Source organism: Myotis myotis, unplaced genomic scaffold, assembly GCF_014108235.1.
Source record: "Myotis myotis isolate mMyoMyo1 unplaced genomic scaffold, mMyoMyo1.p scaffold_m19_p_14, whole genome shotgun sequence".
Classification (NCBI taxonomy): Eukaryota; Metazoa; Chordata; class Mammalia; order Chiroptera; family Vespertilionidae; genus Myotis; species Myotis myotis.
The window spans coordinates 10250910-10267746 of NW_023416318.1; the positions used below are offsets into that span (position 1 = coordinate 10250910).

General features: G+C 53.3%; 2 protein-coding genes across 10 annotated transcripts; one reads left to right on the plus strand and one right to left on the minus strand.

The window, feature by feature from the left end:
• Positions 1–595: 595 nt before the first annotated feature.
• Positions 596–9321, minus strand: TTC31 (tetratricopeptide repeat domain 31). 5 transcript variants are annotated; one of them, XM_036334049.1, is made up of 13 exons: positions 9179–9321; positions 8941–9029; positions 5002–5104; positions 4655–4884; positions 4411–4494; positions 3932–3988; positions 3741–3821; positions 3437–3631; positions 3064–3115; positions 2877–2967; positions 2650–2791; positions 2320–2421; positions 596–2139 (listed from the first exon to the last, which is right to left on the minus strand). In XM_036334049.1, exons 1-13 carry the CDS (start codon positions 9216–9218, stop codon positions 1846–1848), a joined length of 1560 nt encoding a protein of 519 aa, XP_036189942.1. In that variant the 5' UTR covers positions 9219–9321; the 3' UTR covers positions 596–1845. The 5 variants fall into 5 exon arrangements, with proteins under 5 accessions (XP_036189942.1, XP_036189940.1, XP_036189939.1 ...); XM_036334047.1 differs by having other exon boundaries at positions 3932–4027; XM_036334046.1 differs by having other exon boundaries at positions 596–2142; positions 3932–4027.
• Positions 9322–9465: 144 nt separating this feature from the next.
• On the plus strand, positions 9466–16790 carry CCDC142 (coiled-coil domain containing 142). Of its 5 annotated transcripts, none has more exons than XM_036334039.1 (9): positions 9466–10555; positions 10859–10945; positions 11024–11170; positions 11308–11438; positions 11510–11623; positions 15084–15198; positions 15369–15546; positions 15671–15870; positions 16010–16790. In XM_036334039.1, exons 1-9 carry the CDS (start codon positions 9496–9498, stop codon positions 16267–16269), a joined length of 2292 nt encoding a protein of 763 aa, XP_036189932.1. In that variant the 5' UTR covers positions 9466–9495; the 3' UTR covers positions 16270–16790. The 5 variants fall into 5 exon arrangements, with proteins under 5 accessions (XP_036189932.1, XP_036189935.1, XP_036189933.1 ...); XM_036334042.1 differs by having other exon boundaries at positions 15135–15198; XM_036334040.1 differs by having other exon boundaries at positions 11525–11623.
• Positions 16791–16837: the final 47 nt, after the last annotated feature.

Here is a 16837-nt window from a genome sequence, read left to right on the forward strand (position 1 = left end):
AATCAGCTATTCTTAGAGACGCCAGGAGCCTCAGTGGAGTCCCCAAAGCAGAGAATTACCTCCCAGAACAAGGCTAGATGGGCAGGGCTCTGGTGGAGTCATCCCTTAAAACAATAACCTCTTCTCCCCAACACCACGCCCCAACCAGGCATAAGCAAAGAACTTCCAGGGCAAATAATTCTACTTAGGAAGGTAGGGGCCAGTCAAGTTCGTTGGTTCTGAGCCATAACCCTCCTCCACTTGAGGTTTCCTAAATTCTAGCCCAGCGCTGCCATCTCTTATCATCAAGCCTTGAACAAACAAAACTCAAACCTGTCCTTCAAAAGGGCCTCTGGATGGGCACATCCGGATCACCTGGAGGACCACTGAAACACAAACTGCTGGGCTCCTGCTCTGCAGATTCCGATTTGGAAGGTCTCTGGTGGGCCTGAGAACTTGCATTTGTAACAAGTTCCCAGGTGACACTGATGCTGCTAGTCCAGGAACCACTCTTTGTGAGAACCACCATCCCAGGAACTCTGTATTTTGTGAAATAAGCAGCAATTCACTCATACTCCTCTCTTCCCACCATGGGAATCATGAATATGTAGGACAGTTGCAGATAAAAATTGGTTTATTTAACAGTCACTATGTACCAGGCACTTGGTAGATATTTTCTCACTTTCTCTTTCAGTCCTCACAACAGCCCTGTGAGGTAGGGATTGCACCCATTTTATAGATGAGGGAACTGAGGCACAGATGTTGAGAGACCTGTCCAAGGTGACCCAACTAATAATGGCAGATTTTATCCTACTATACAGTTTCAGCACCTCCTATCTCTAGGTATGAATAGTATTGAGCAAGACCCATATAAGGCAGCAGGAATCACTTATCCCGATGAATGGTACCTCTTGGGAGGGCATTCTGGGAGGCCTAAAAATCCCCTGAAGATCCACATTTAAATGAGTTGAGAGTCCCAGGCAAGACTAGGTAGGAACAAGCCAGGGGCAGCTGCCAGAATCAAAGAAACCAAAAAGAACTCCTGATTCTTACATAGGAAGTAGAGACTTATATCCATCTCTTGGGGCAGCGACCCTTGGTGGGAAAACTGAGTAAATGCACGCAGGTAAAGACTAGTTACAATGCCTAGTGCTGAAGTGAAGAACATGGCAAGGATAGCACATCAGCAGGAGAGCCAGCAGAGGGAAGTGTGGAGCTGTATGGGCTCTGCCAGCTCCAGGCAGGAACTGGGTAAGGGAATTCCCAAAGGCAAACAAACCCTTGGTGAATCTTCTAGCAGTCAGAGGAAGTGAGCATCAGACCATTGGGCAAAGGACAGGTCACATGTGCACAAAAATATGGGCAGGAAACAAGTCATGAGGGGCTGGAGCTGGAGAAAACAGGGCAAGGACTAGGATTAAGATGAGGTGAGCACCCACAAGGTGAAGGGCAGGACTCAGCCTTATTCATCACTATGACCCCATTCCCAGGCACAGAGCTGTGGCTAGCAAATGAGTTCCCCAGGGCCAGGAGCAGAGCAAGCCTCAAATGCCCCCTATAGTCTTAACACCTGAACTTTTGTACTTGTAAGGTTCCCTTCTTGAGCCTTGGTGGGTTTTATTTTTCCTTATTGCCCAGAAGAAGCCATCTGCTTGAGAGCAAAAGATGGGCTGTTTTAGTGGTCATGGGGCCTCCTTCTCTCATCAGAAGGTCTCTGTGGCAAGAGGAATGACTATCAGGGGTGTCTCTTTAACTATGGTTTTGAGGTACAAGGTCTCAAAATATTCAGGGAACAGCCACCACACAGTGTCCCTCATCCTTGTGGGATATAACCATGGCCTTGTCCTATGAGGGACAGGTCTTCCCTCATCTGGCCTGAGGTAGATGCTGGGGCCCAAGTCCCAGGGTGCCCCAGCCCTTTGAGGGGTTCTGGAGATGGAGAGGAGGTCTTCTACTCTGAGCCTGGGGGTGGGGCTGGTTAGAGAGGCTAAGGTGAGGAGGTGGATAGTGCAAGGGTGGAGACAGAAGGCCAGGGGCCCTTGGAGCAGTGCTTGGAGGATGACTGAGGGAGAGAAGGCCCGAGGCCACAGGCTCAGTGTGGGGAAATGGCTGGGGGAACCCAGTTGGCGGAGGTGGTGCACGGTATCCTCTTGGCTGATCCTGCTGAGAAGGGAAAGGGAGGGGCACCTGATATACTCCTTGCAGCACAGCTCCTGCCCCTCATCCCACTCATTCTGCCCCGCCCCTGCCCCACTGAGGCAGAAGGTAGCACCGCTTGGTGTTGCAATCACAGCCAATTCTCCCTGCTGCCCCTCAGCAAGAGCACGCGGGCCCCCTTACCACAGCCAGCTGCAGAAGACAAGTGTGGAGCTCCCGCGCGGCATCCGGCTGGGACCCACCTCTCAGAGTCTCCTGGAACACAGCAGCTGCCTCCTCGAAACGCTTTGGTCCCAGATTAGAAAGAGGAAAGTTTAGGTACTGGCGGGGGGGGGGGGGGGGGGGGGGGGGAGTGGTCAAGGAACTTAAAAGTGCCCCCTTTCTTCAACTGGCCCCCAGCTCCTAATATCACTGACATTGTGACATTGAGCTTACCTAGAAAATGTCAATGTCAACCCAATCCCCCCCATCCCACCCAAAGTCCTCCTCTGCATCCAATGTTGGACCGAGTACCTGCAGTCCCATCAAGGCCTTGCCCAGGCGGAAGAGGCCCCGGGGCCAGCCAGGCCGCAGGGTAAGGGCCACCTGAGCATCAGCCAGGGCCCACGCCGGCTGACCCAGCCTCTCATGGCAGAAAGAGCGATTTCCAAATAACCTGATGAAGACAAAGTGACCAACAGTCCAGGTCAACACCTTGCCTTGCCCCGACCTCCCAGCACAGTGGCCAAGCCCCCACCTACCTGTGGTCCCGGGGGTTGAGCTTCAAGGCCTGGGTGAAGAAGACCACGGCCTCATGGTAGAAACCTTTTTGGGCAAAGCCAGTACCCAACTCTGGCAAGGAGAGAGGATGGGAAGGTTCAGATGGGGCTACCTCAGATGGGGCTGGCCCAGGGAGGGTGGAGCGAGGAGGGAGAGAGAGGATCTTACTTGCCAGCTCCTGGCTCTGCTGTAAGGCAGCTGCCAGCAGTCCTGGAGATGCCTAGGGATGGCAAGGGGAGAAGAGTCAAGCAGGACTTGGGCCTCAACCTCCCCAAATTCTTCTCTTTTGTTCGCACAATTAACATTACAATTAGCATCAACTAAAGTAATTCTCATAACAGCTCTGCAAGAGGCTATCAGCCCTACTTTCCTGCAGAGGAAACCAGCCAGGGTCAGGGTGTCAGTGATGGAGCTTGACCCCAAGTCTCTTAAACACGAGGCCAGAGAACTCCCTCTATTGGTCACTACCCTCAACCCTTAGATCATCTGACTTCCCAGAATTTTCCACTAGTTACAAGTGAGGTTCGTTCGTTCACCTCACCTCTGCCTTAGGGCTCTGCCTGGGGCCCTCTTCTCTTGGCAAGCTCCCTTCCTCCTGGCTCATCTTCTTCTGAGGGCCCAGGCTCTTGCCTTGGGGCTCCTGGCTCAGTTCCTTCTCTCTGAGAGAGCTAGGGGGCCAATCCCCAACCTTGCGCAGAGCCAAAGACACGAAAGTGCTAGACAGATCCAGTACATCCTGTGAGCAGAAAGAAAGGGTAGGGCAGGGGTGGGGATGAAGTATGTCCTGGAGTAGGGGGAAGCAGGGGGTAAGCAGAGGCCAAGAGAGGAATAAAGGGGGCTCTCACCTCTTCTTCACCACACTGTCCCTGAGCTGGGTTCCCAGGGCTGGATGGGGGGCTCCCACTCCCATCTGGGGTGGCCTCAACCTGGAGGGAAGGTAAACAGGTACAGAGTGGGGAATGCCTGGAGCCACATGCCTTTGATTCCCCACCTTCCTGGCACTTGGTGCTCTTAGTACCTGCCTGTACACACTCACCTTGGGCAACCCACCGTCCTGCTCCCGGCGCTCCTGTCGCCTACGGTCCTTTTGGCGCTGTAATAATAGTGATGATGACGTATTCTGAGCACTATTCTTAAATTACACAGATACAATTTGTATCTTGAGATAAATTCTTCATGAGGTAGAATATATGCTATATGCCATGTATGTACTGGTTAGGAGTTTTACATATACTATCTCATTTAGTCCTTGGAACTCTGTGAGGTAGGTGTTGTTATCCTCATTTTACAGGTGAGAAAGCAGACAAGCGTTACCAGGCAGGCATCCCACAGCAAACAGGAGGCAGAGCCCAGCCCAGGCAGTAGGCTGTGGCCCCAGAACTGCTGCACCACATGGCCTCCAGGAGGCCCTATAGTCCCTGGGCCCCTTGGGCTCCCTGGCAAGAGGATCCTGCAGGCTACCCCGAGTTATCTCCAAGCTTTCCTCTGAGCTCCCTCCCCTGGCCCTCTAGCTACCTTCTTCTTGAGTCGCTTCTTCTCTGCTTTCTGTTTCACGCGCTCCTCCTCAGCCACCAGCTCCTCAGCCAGACGGTTGGCTTCCTGGAGGAGGAAGGGCAGGTGGCAGGAAAAGAGAGAGAAAGCAACAAAGAGGCAAGAATGGAAGGATCTTGAAAGGTCCAGATTAGGGGGATATAGACATGGGAATATGGGGTTTCGAAGATCCCTGGGGGAGGGTGAAGCCCCATGCAGACAGTCTCACCTCCTCCGTCAGCAGGAGCTTCTGGGGCATGGGCACCTGCAGCAGGCTGTCTGAGCCGCTGGGCAAGGATGCCGAGGCAGAGGGTCTTTGAGGGCAGGGCTTAGACCTTTGGGGAGGGTACAGGAAGGACTTTTGGAGACCACAGTAGGTACCCGGTCCCGCAGCCCCCTTGCCCCTGTCACTCTGTCTAGTCGTTTCTCCCTCATCATGGAATTGGTCCAGGAGGTAATCTGTCAGGAGGGAGAAAGAGAAGGGAAAGAAAGAACATGAGAGAGAGGAGAATCTGAGGGTCTGCCCTCCCCAGGGTACCAGCCTTGATCCCTGGGCCCGGCCCCTTCACTCCCCACCATGGTGCCACAGCTGCAGCCGCCCGCTGCTCCCATCCACACGAATCCGGTGCAGGCCCTGGGTATCACTCTCCACCAGCCGTCGAAGAAAATCCACTATGTCCTGGGAGAGGAGGGGAGGGTAGGCTGGTGTTGGGGGGAGCTCTGGGAGAGAGCAAGGGGCTTGGCTAGGTTAACCCCTCCACCATGGAAGTCACAAAGCAGCCACCCAGCCTGGAGAACCTAACTAGCCAACCTCTCCCAGCTCAGCACCTCAAACACACTGCTCTCAGCTTTCATGGTGTATCACCTCACTTCACTATTGTCCTGCCTTCCCCAGGGCTGATGTGGCTTTCAGCCTGGCCTTCTCAACCATCCAGTATCTCCTCCCCTGATTTGCCACTAGGTCAGCCACTAAAACGAAGTCCTAAAACGGAGTCCTCTTACCGGCTCGTCCAGTTATGCTCCCTGTCATATCTTGGAATATGAACAGCCCCATACAACCCGCCTGGAGCTACCTCACGCTTAACCGAGTGCAGCAATTCCTGGCTGGCCTCTCCCCTGCACTTCATGTCCTCCCACAGCCAAGCTCTCAACAATTACTCCCCTACTGAGACCCTTCCAGTAATCCCCCACTGCCAAGGCCACACGCTGGCATCTAGCTCCTCAGCCTGGATCTGGAACCTTCCAAAAAGCTACTTGGCTGACCTTTCCCACCCTCCCTCTGCCACCAAGCTCTTTCCAGCCTTACGGTTTCCCCCCAGTGGTCCTCAAATCCCCCCTGGTTCTGACCTGCTTTCTTACCACATCTTGTCTCAACTTCTAGGTCCAGTTCAAATTCTATCTCTCCTCAACCACATGCCAGACCCTTTCATCTCCAATGACCTCTACCCTCTTTCAACCAAGCTGCGCTCACATAGGCTATTATACAATATACAGCCTTACTATTCACTGTTTTTTAAAATATATATATTTTTTTATTGATTTCAGAAAGGAAGGGAGAGGGAGAGAGAGATAGAAACATCAATGATGAGAGAGAATCATTGATTGGCTGCCTGCTGTACACCCCCTCCTGGGGATGGAGCCTGCAACCCAGGCATGTGCCCTTGACTGGAAATCGAACCTGAGACCCTTTAGTCCGCAGGCCGACTCTATCCACTGAGCCAAACCAGCTAGGGCTATTCACTGCTTTTTATTGGTCTCTTGTTGGTGAGGCACTACAGAACAGGGAAGGGCACTGTGTCAGAGCAGAGCTGCTTGCATCCTGGTTCTGGCTCAGCCACTATCTGGCTGATTTGGGACAAATTGTTTAATCTTTCTGGACCTCAACCTCCTCATTCACAAAATGAGGCAAGATTCTTCAAGGCCTGGCCTGTACGTTCTGTGGTTCTGATGAGAATCGTTTTCTCGGTTAGTGTAAACTAAGAAGGACAGGCCCTAGCTGGTTTGGCTCAGTGGATAGAGCATCAGCTTGTGGACTGAAGGGTCTTGGGTTTGATTCCAGTCCAGGGCACATGCTCGCGTTTCAGGTTCGATCCCCAGTGGGGGATGTGCAAGAGGCAGCCAATCGGAGATTCTCTCTCATCATTGATGTTTCTCTCTCTCTCTCTCTCTCTCTCTCTCTCTCTCTCTCTCTCTCTCTCTCTCTCCTTCTCCCTTCCTCTCTGAAATAAATAAAATATATTTTTTTAAAAATTACACTAAGAAGTACAGGAATCATCACATCCCCATGTGGCTAATCAGGCCTAAACAGAGCAGACCCTGACTAGGTGGTGGCCTGCTGACTGAGAAAGTTAGAAGCCACACTAAACTCCAGAGTGCTAAAATAATGTGTAGGCAGGCCTTCCGATCACTGAGCTATAGGCAACCTCTGAACAATGTTAGACGCAGGGCTCCCCTCAGGAGACAGTCTGCACTCAACAGGCCCTTCACATATGTTGCTGGGCACTTTCATCAAGCTTTATTCTCAAGTTTGAATTGCTGGTGGGTTTATTTCAACTTACAAAACTGGAACTTAAGACATAAATAATGCACGCTCTGGACCCATTTGAAGCAGCCTCCCCAGGATGTACCTGCCATTCAAATACTAGTATATATCACTCCCTCTATCTTCAACCTCCCTCTTCCTCCTCAGCCCAGTCCAGCCATCTTAAGACAAACAAACAAAAAAGACTTCTTTGACCTTCCACCTCTCCTCCAAACACATTCTATGCTGTTGTCTTATTCACAACCTGGCCACATATGACATGCCCCTCCTCCCCCCATACCTTCAAGAATCACCTCCTACCATCTTATCACCCTCCTCCAGCTACAGTGACCTCCTCTTAAGTCCCCACAACACCAAGTGCACTGAGAAGCTTCACTTTTAACATCTCAGGGCTTTTGTACTTATTTCCTCTGCCTGGAAAACTCTTTGCCCAGTGAATGGCACAATCTCCTGCCCCCTTCAACTCTCTGCTTAAACCTTTGTACAGAAACCTTCTCTGACCATTCCTTTTAAAACAACAAGTCTCTGAACTCCACTCAGTGGCCACTAGCCTCCTCCTTGCTTTATTTTCCTTTGCATTTCTTGTATTTGACATACTATATTGTTTATTTATTCATTGGCTGCTTCCACTAGATACTTCAAATCCATTTAATAAAAGGGCTTTTATCTGTTTGATAGACTTGTTTTCCCAGCATAAAACAGTGCCTGTGTTGGGGGCACAGCTGGTGCTCAGTGAGTGTGCGCTGAGTGGGTAACGGCAGACAGAGTGGGGAGGAGACTATTCTAACAGAGATGCTGCCGGGAGCTGTATCTGAAGAACTCCGTGTGACCCAGTGAGCTGGAACTTTGTCCTGTCAGTGATGGGAGTGGACCTGATATGGGAAGTGAAACATCCAGATAAAATACTCCTGGCGGAATGTTTGGTGACAAGGCCATTACCACTGTCCAGGCCAGAGAGAATGAGTTCTTTTTTTAAAAAAAAATATGTATTTTCATTGATTTCAGAGAAGAAGGGAGAGGGAGAGAGAGATAGAAAGAAACATCAACGATGAGAGAGAATCATTGATTGGCTGCCTCCTGCACGCCCCACACTGGGGATCGAGCCCACAACTTGGGCATGTGCCCTTGACGGGAATGGAACCTGGGACCCCTCAGTCCACAGGCGGACGCTCCATCCACTGAGCAAACCAGCTGGGCCAGAACGAGTCTTGAACCGAGGCAGTGGCAGCAGGAGCAGGAACGGAAACGATGGGTTCCATTCGAGAGACACTTCAGAAGGAGTGACTACCTGCATGTGTGGCGTACAGGAAAGGGAGGACTACATAGAGTGACTTCCAGATTTCTGGATGGAAGTCTGCGTTATCAACCAAAACTAAGATTAGAGAGAAAGCAATCCATTTGCGAAGATGATGAACCTCTGGACTGGTGAGTTTGCGGTGTTTAGAGGTAACCATGAAGCCGCTGGAAGGACAGCTTCTCAGTGTTCCCAAATCTGGTCCTGTCCCTCCCTCGATAGCCGCATCACCTACCTGACAACGCCCCAACCCTGGGCTGGGCAAGGCCTGTCAAGTGCCTTCGCTCCCTCCTCACCTCCTACAGTTTAAAACAAGCCCTCCGCTCAGGCTTCACGTCGATGAAGTTCTTTTAACTTTTCCTTGCTTTGGTGTCTTTGCTCCCACTGCCTCCTCTTATAACACCGTCCAAGGAGCTCCTACTCCCTTCCCCACCCTCAACCCACAGACTCTCTTCTTCCGCACCCCGCGCACCTCTCGCACCGATCGATCCGGCCGCGTCCTCCCGGGTCGCCGCCCCGCCCCGCGCCGCGCCGCGCGCTCCCGGTCAGGGCCCGAGGCCCCGCCCCTCCAAGCCCGCCGTCCAGCGGGGCTCCCGGCCAGGGGGAGACGCGGCACCGCGGGGTGGAAAGAGGCGTGATCGACCGGAACAGGGCGCGGGGGAGCTGGGAGTCCCTTTACCTCTTCGCCGTAGTCCTCGGGACCGAATTCCTTGCAGAGTCGGGGGACAGCAGCGCCCCGCCGCGGGCAGCCGGGCCGCAGAGGACAGTCTACGGGGAAAGAAAGCCGCCTGTCAGGGAGAGGGACTGGCCGGAGACCTCACCCACCGCGTGAGACTCAAAACCCTGCTGAGAACAGACAGACCCGAGAGAGGCTGCCCTGCCCGCCTGGATGCCCCGGTCCCGTCACGCCTGCTTACCTAGCTTGATCCGCCCCGCTGTCTTCGGAACCAGCGGCATCTCGCGTCCACAGTAACCCGAAAGTGAAAGACTAGTCAGTCACGTAGTTGATGTGGGCCGAAGGGGTAGGGGCGGAGGGGTGAGAGGGCAACGCGGGCAGCCATCTTTGTTAGGGGCGGAAGCCTCCGACTACGGGGCGCGAGAGGGTCCAGGACGGTCCCGCGGCCGCCGAGCCAGAAATGACGGCTCCGTAGGTGGGGCGGAGTCTGGGCTCCGGCAGACGTTGGGCGGGGCGGGCCAGTGGGAATCGTTAGGATCGATCCGGGCCCGCCGACCCATGGCCCGGGCGTCCCGCTCCGATGGCCTGCCTCCACTCGCTCCGGGGCCGCAGCCGTGGGCGCCGGCGGGAGCCGCGGGGGAGGAGCCGTGGGAGAGGAGGCGAGCGGGCGCCATCGGCGGGGACGTTCGCGGCGAGCCGGGGCTGCTGGTGGCCGGGAGCCTCCCCTGCTTGGACCAGCGGCCCGGCGGAGCTGCCAGAGGGCAGCCGTGGTGGGCGGCGCCGACGGACAAGGGAGGCCACCATGAGGCTGGCGCCGCCGACCCGAGGCAGGAGGCCGCCGCTGGCGGGCCGGTCCCTCCCGCGTTGCAGCGTCTCCGGGCCGTGTTGCTGCGGCTGCACCGCGAGCGGGAGCGGCTCCTGCAAGTGCGGGACTGCGCCCGCCACCTCCAGGCGGCCGTGCGCCTCCTGAGGATGCTGGAGCCCGGCGCGCCGTTCCCGGGCCCGGACCCCTGGCCACAGCTGTGCCGCGACCTGCTGCCGCCGCTTCCCCGAAAGGCAGCCCTGCGGACCGGCCTTGGAGAGACTCCCGAGCCGCTGCTCCTGGCGCGCCCCGTCGGACTGGCCGCCCAACGCCTGGATGTCGTCATCGAGGCGCAGCTCCGCGCTCTGGGCCGGGCGCCCGCCAGCCGCGTCCTGTCATCTCAACTGGCGGACCTGCTGCTGGCGCTTCCCACCTACCATCAGCTGCAGGGAAAAGCCTCACGCCACGTCCCGGGGGCAGCGCGCCCTTTCCCCCCGGGCCGCGTGCTCTGCCTCCTGGCGGAGGAGCGGGGTTCCCAGGTGGCTGGGCGGCTGCAGGAGGCGCTCCGGGGATCGGGCTCGTGGGACCAGCTCCGCTCGTGGTGGTGTGAGGAGCGGGAGCTGCTGCTGGGTCTCTTGGGCTTGGTCGGGGGCGTGGCAGGTTCGGCCGGCGGTGGACCGGGGCTTGGTGGGGCGGGAGCCCTGTGGAACCAGTACTGGACGCTGCTATGGGCAGCCTGTGCTCAGCGTCTGGACCTCAGCCTAGGGCCCTGGAGGGACCCCGGAGCAGCGGCACCGGCACCGCCGCCGAGTCGGGGTGAGTGGTGGGTGGCCTTGGGCGGGCGTGTGGGAAGGCTGGAGCCCTTTCTCCGTTAGTCACCTCTCATCTGCCAGCCTGACTACAAAGGCAGGCCCTTTAAAATGAACACCCCCTGGCTCCCCTACCCCTCTGCAACCCGGGGATCCAGGCTATCCCTTCTGAGCCTTCTAGGCAAAGTCTTGCTTTTCACCCGCCTCTTGAGTTTGGGGGGATGCCTGCTCTCTCCCCCCATCGTCGCCTGGGCAGTGGTTGTAGAAAATGGAGGCCTTGTTTGCAGGCGCGAGTCATTTCTCCCATTAGCGTCCCTGCCCCAGGAGTGTGAGAAGGAGCTGGCTTCTCTGTGTCACAGCCTGTTTCATCAGTCTCTTATCCCGAGCTGGGACCAAGGTGAGGAGAAAGGGGCAGTGGGAGTGACGCAAGCCCCAGTTGACCTTTCCCTATCAAACCGTGCCCTCTCGTCTGCAGTCTTCTGCCAAGCCTTGGGGTCTGCTGGTGATCAGAGCCGCCTTTCCTCATCCTCTCATACCACCGCACTTCTGCAGCAGCTCTTCCCTCCTCTCTTGGATGCCCTTCGAGAGCCCAAGTCAGGGCTGCTCCTCTGTCAGCCTCCAGGTGAGACAAGCAGCTGGGGTTGGCCAAACAGGAGCACAGCTGAGGATATCTCCTTTCTTCTTTCCCTCTGTTCTAAAGGCTGGCTCCTCCCAGAGGTGCTCCACGACCCCTCAGAGACTTGTCCCTCCCCTCCCCAGGCCCTGTACCCCTTGCCCTGGGGCTCTGCACCTTGCAGACAACCTTGCTCTGGTTTTGGGGCAGAGCTCAGCAGCATCTGGCAGCATGGGCCCCAGGTTCCTTCCTGCCTCTGATCCAGAAGGACTTACCTGTAAGTAGCTAGGGATGGGGAGGGGAGCCGCCTAGGCTGGGCTCAGACCTCACTCCCTGTTTCTGCCAAAGCCTCTGTTACATCAGGCAGAAGTTCTCTCTAGCCTGGCCTCAGAGGACAGCTTGGCCCTGGAGGTGGAGCAGCAGCTGGGCCTGGAAATCCGGAAGCTGACCATACAGATCCAGGTGAGGGGAGCAGGGCCCCCGACAGTGGCTAGCTTTTGTGTTGGGAGTGGGCGTGGGGCACAGAACATCTCAGAGACTTGGAATCTTCTTGGAGTCTCTGCTAAATTTATCTTTGTTGCTTTGTTCATTTTTTGTTCTACTTAACTTTTTATTATGGAAAATTTCAAACATACACAAGTAGAGAGAAGGGTATAATGGAGTCCCATATTCCTACCACAGAAGCTTTAACAATGATCAACACATGGTCAATTTTGGTTTATCTATGTATCCCTTCCCCCATGTCAGCCTCTCATTTGGTCATGTGAACGGCCACTGATGATCATTGCCTAGATTCATGATTTCTTTTTTGTGTGTTATTCCACACCCGAGGATATTTTTTTCCATTGATTTTTAGAGAGTGAAAGGGAGAGGGAGCTAGAGAGAGAGAGAGAAACATTGATTGGTTGCCTCCTGCTTGTGCCCCCATGCATTCAGTACCCCATCCTTCAGTCCAAGGCTCAATGCTCTAACCACTGAGAAAACTGGCTAGGGCTAGATCCATGATTTCATTACGGGGTGCAAAGTGGTGATACTCCAATTCTATCATTTATTTTTATTTTATTACTTGGATTACTCCTATAAAATGAAACTTGCCCTCATTAATTATTCAATTATTCTGAGGTCTATTTTGTAGAGAAAAAGCAAGATAAATGGTTGAGTCCTTTTATTTACTAGTTTTTAGTACAATGTTTCTCCTCTTTTTAAAACATATAATTTGTACTTTATTAAAGTCACCCATGTCCAGCCCAGCTGGTGTGGCTCAGTTGTTGAGCATCAACCCATGAACCACGAGTTCATTGGTTCCATTCCTGGTCAGGGCACATGCTCAGATTGTGGGCTCAAGCCCCAGTGGGGGCATACAGGAGGCAGCTGATCGATATCTCTCTCAATGATGTTTCTCTCCCTCCCTCTCTCAAATCAATAAAAACATATTTTTAAAAAAGTAATACATGTCCATAGTTTAAAAGTGAAATAGAATACAATTTTAGAAGGTTTCTAATGTCCACTCCCACCTGATTCCTGTTCCACAGTGGTAACTTTCATCCACTCTTGGCTGTTTCTTCTTCTTCTTTTTAAATATATTTTTATTGATTTCAGAGAGGAAGGGAGAGGGAGCGATAGAAACATCAACAATGAGAGAGAATCATTGAACGGCTGCCTCCTGCATGCCCCCACCAGAGATGAGCCCACAACCTGGGCATGTGCCCCGACTGGGAATTGAACCATGACTTGCTGGTTCATAGGTCGAAACTCAACCACGGAGCCTCGCAGGTTGGGCTTGGCTGTTTCTTCTAACATTTCTTATTTTCTTCTAAATTTTTGAATAAAACTATTATGCTTCCATTTTATCTATTACTATGGAAGATGTCTATATCGTTTGTCTTCTCTTCCTACCCACATTTCTCCTCATTGCCCTGAGTAAGGGCAAAGCTGTGGAGTTCAGTCCTTGTCTCCCTGCTCTTTTCTCTCTGCATTCCTGCTACTCACAGTGCCTTGGTGCTATGCACCCCCACTCCAGCCCCAGTTTAGCCCTCATCTAGCATCTGCATCTGCCTCTTGGACATTTCCGCCTTCACTTACTGCTGCCTTCTTCAACCCAGCATGCCCCAAAGCAGGCTCCTTATGATTAGGGTGGACAGTGATGGTCATGGGAGCTCTGAGGACAGAAGACAATGGCGGGCATGTGGTGACAGAAGCTTCATACAAGGCCTGTGGCTCACGGGTGGCTTGGCAGCTTTAGAGGAGTGGCAGGAGGTGGACAGTTCATAGTTCCTTGGGAGAGTAGTGGAGAGATGGCCTGACCAAAGCAGAAACTCCCTTTGTATGTAGTTATGGGTTAGTGTGTGTTTGTATGGGTTAGTGTGTGTTTGGGGTGGGGTGAGGGACTGTGGAGGAGGACGCAGGTGGAGGGCATTGAACACTAGTGCACAGAGACAAGACTTTATCTAATGAGTGACAGGGCACCACTGCAAGAGTGGGAGGGGAGCAGTGAAGGTGGTGATGGTGTTTGATCCAGCTACAGTGGTCAGGATGGAAGGGAGGTGAGGAGACATACCGTCCAGCTCTTGGTAGCAGGGTGAGAACAGAGCAAAAGGAACAGAGGTAGTGTGCTCACTGTGTGAACCAAACACTGTACAGAGCACTCTGATGCCTTGCTCCTCTATCTGGGCATTCCACCACATACAGTACTGGGATGAAAAAGAAGAACTGATGTTGTGAGTTTTCTCCCCAACTGGACTGGACTGTCCCAGAGAGAGAGAGAGACTGTCTCATCGTGTGATCTTGTACTTACTGAGTATTGAGTGCAGGGGTTCCCTACCAATATCAGTTGACAGAGGTGTCATTTCCTTGGCATAAATAAGGAAGGAGGGGGTACTGATTTTGGGGGGGAGAGAAGAGGGTTGGTTTGGGGAGGCTATTGTCAGGATATGTACCAGGAACCTTTTCTTTACAGACCTGCTACTACACACCCTATTTCTTGGGGTTCTTCTCCTCCAAGATGGGCTCTAGAGACCCCCTCTTCTGTTATCTTTTCCCCTTTCAAAAACAAAACCTAGCCCTAGCTGGTTTGGCTCAGTGGACAGAGTGTTGGCCTTTCAGACTGAAGGGTCCCTGGTTCAATTCTGGTCAAGGGCACATGCCTGGGTTGCAGGCTCAATCTCCAGTAGGGGTCGTGCAGAAGGCAGCCAATCAATGATTCTCTCTCATCACTGATGTTTCTCTCTCTCTCTCTCTCTCTCTCTCTCTCTCTCTCTCTCTCTCTCTCCTTCCCTCCCTCCCTCCGTCCATCTCCCTCTCCCTCTCTGAAAAAAAAATATATATTTAAAAAACGAACAAAACCTGTCAAACCGAAGAAACCAAACCAGCACATGGACCTTTCCTTACTTTATGGGTTGCGCTGCTCTGGAGAAATGCAAGTAGGCTGTTAGAATACTCAGTGTAAAGACATCCCAAAGGTTCTTGAATCTCAGAAAGTTAGTCATTGCTCCTGATCTACACACAGTTCCTGCTTTCCTTTCATAAATGATAGCCAGATATTGTACAGCTCCCTTTTCTTCAGCCTCTCCCTCCCATTTGCTTTTGAACATTGGTTGTGGTGAGGGTCTCTCTCTTTTTCCTATTAATGTTCCTATAGGAGAAAATTAATCCGGAGGATTTCTATCCTCTGAACCAAGCTGGAAAGAGCAGGATAATCTTAGGGCAATTATCCATAATCTTTTCTGGGTTCAGACCTTTTGGAAAATCCAGTAAAAGCAATGGCATCTGTCCTCAGAAAATGCCTGAGCCCACACAATTATGTATACAATTTTGTTCTTGGGTTTTATGGATGCCAGGTTAAACACCTCAGATTTAGAAAAGCATCAGAACTTGACAAGCCCCTAACAGATAATCCCCTTTTACTTTGTCACTATGCCCACAGCTCCTGCCTGAAGAGTCACTGAGTCTCTTTTTTCAACAATGCTATAAACAGGCTACGCAGGGCTTCGGACTTCACATGCCACGGGGTCGGTACTGGCGGCATCGTCTCTGTCCTGGTAACTCCTCATTCCAGCATCCTCAGGGTTCCCAGGGGGTAAGAGTATCCGGACCCCTCCAAATCCTACCCCCACACTGGAAATTCTACTGTCTTCCCCCAGTCACTTCATTAGGTGCTCAATAGATCTCAGTAACCTTATATTCTGTCCTTCCTTTTCTCTTACCCCAGAACTTCCCAGCATTCCTAGTGAGTATGCTGGGTTGGTGGTCCGCACTGTACTGGAGCCTGTATTGCAAGGATTGCAGGGTTTGCTACCTCCAGCCCAGGCCCCTGCCCTTGTCCAGGCATTGACAGCCATCCTGAGTGCCTGGCTTGACCACATCCTCACCCATGGGATCCGGTTCAGGTGGGGAGAAAAGAAAGCAGTGGCAGGGGGATGAATGGAACTCGAAAAGGGGAGGGGATAAGTGGGGCAGAGCAGTTTAGGGAGACCAGAGGGTCAGGTGGTCACATTGCACCTCGGCCTTCAGCCTGCAGGGGACACTGCAGCTTAGACAAGATTTTGGAGTGGTCCGAGAGCTGTTGGAAGAAGAGCGGTGGGGCCTGTCCCCTGAACTTCGCCAGAATCTGCTCATGCTCAACATCTTCCAGCAGCTGGATGGGGCCCTGCTGTGTCTATTGCAGCAGCCCCTGCCCAAGACTCAAGTCCACAGAAGGCCTCCTTGTTGCTGTGAGTCACTCCCCCTTCTCAACTCCAGGCTCTCTGGGCCCTCACTTATTACTTTAAAGGCCCCATTCCCCAAACTCATCATTGATCTGGCTTCAGCAACTCCCCAGCAGCCATCTCCCTTCCACTCCTGCCTTACCAGGTGCATGTAAGGAGGTCCAAACCTCGGAATTGCCCAGCAGCAGCCTCAACAGCCTGGAGAGCTTGGAGCCCCCTCTTCGGCCTGGAGCACCCCCAGCACAGACAGCTCAGCTGCTGAGCATGCTTTGGGGTGGGGGACCTAGCCCCGAGGCTTACCTGGTGGGAAATCAGCAGGCCTGGCTGGCCCTGAGGCAGCACCAGCACCGCCCCTGGTGGCAACTGCCTTTTCTTTCCTGCCTGGAGACCAGTCCTGAACCCTAAGGAGTCTAATCAGCAGTCAGGAAGCCAATGCTCTGCATTTCTGGCTGGGAAAGCCCAGACATAGGAACTGCCTGTTAAAGAAGCCTACACCTGGAAGCTTGGAAGAAAACATACGTGAGGACAAACTACACCGCCTGGGCGTACAAGCTGAGAATCCAGAGTAAATGGCAATACCACAGCCTGGAGCCAGGAGGCTCAGGCCTAACTCCCCATCAGTGAAGACGTCTTGGGGCTAGACACTGGGAGGAGGGCCATAGGGTTGTATCCCAGAGGAAAGGGAATGAGAAAAAGCTGCAGGAAACAGAGAGCCTAGGTGCCACTTAAGTGTCTAGAGTCAGACCAAACATAAAGTTAGTACATCAGGAACCGGAGGTGAAGCAGTCTGTAGCTGGATCTGTCCCCAGGCTTGTATTACCCTGTCCCCCCATTCCTGCTTTCAGCCGTGGGACCATATTGCGCTGCAGGACCTTCCCGTTTAAGCTTTGGTTACTCAGAGTTCAACAGGTTTAATTTTCAATGTCCCTGCCGTGTGACGATGTCCTCCTCCTAAGGGACAGCACCTAAGATG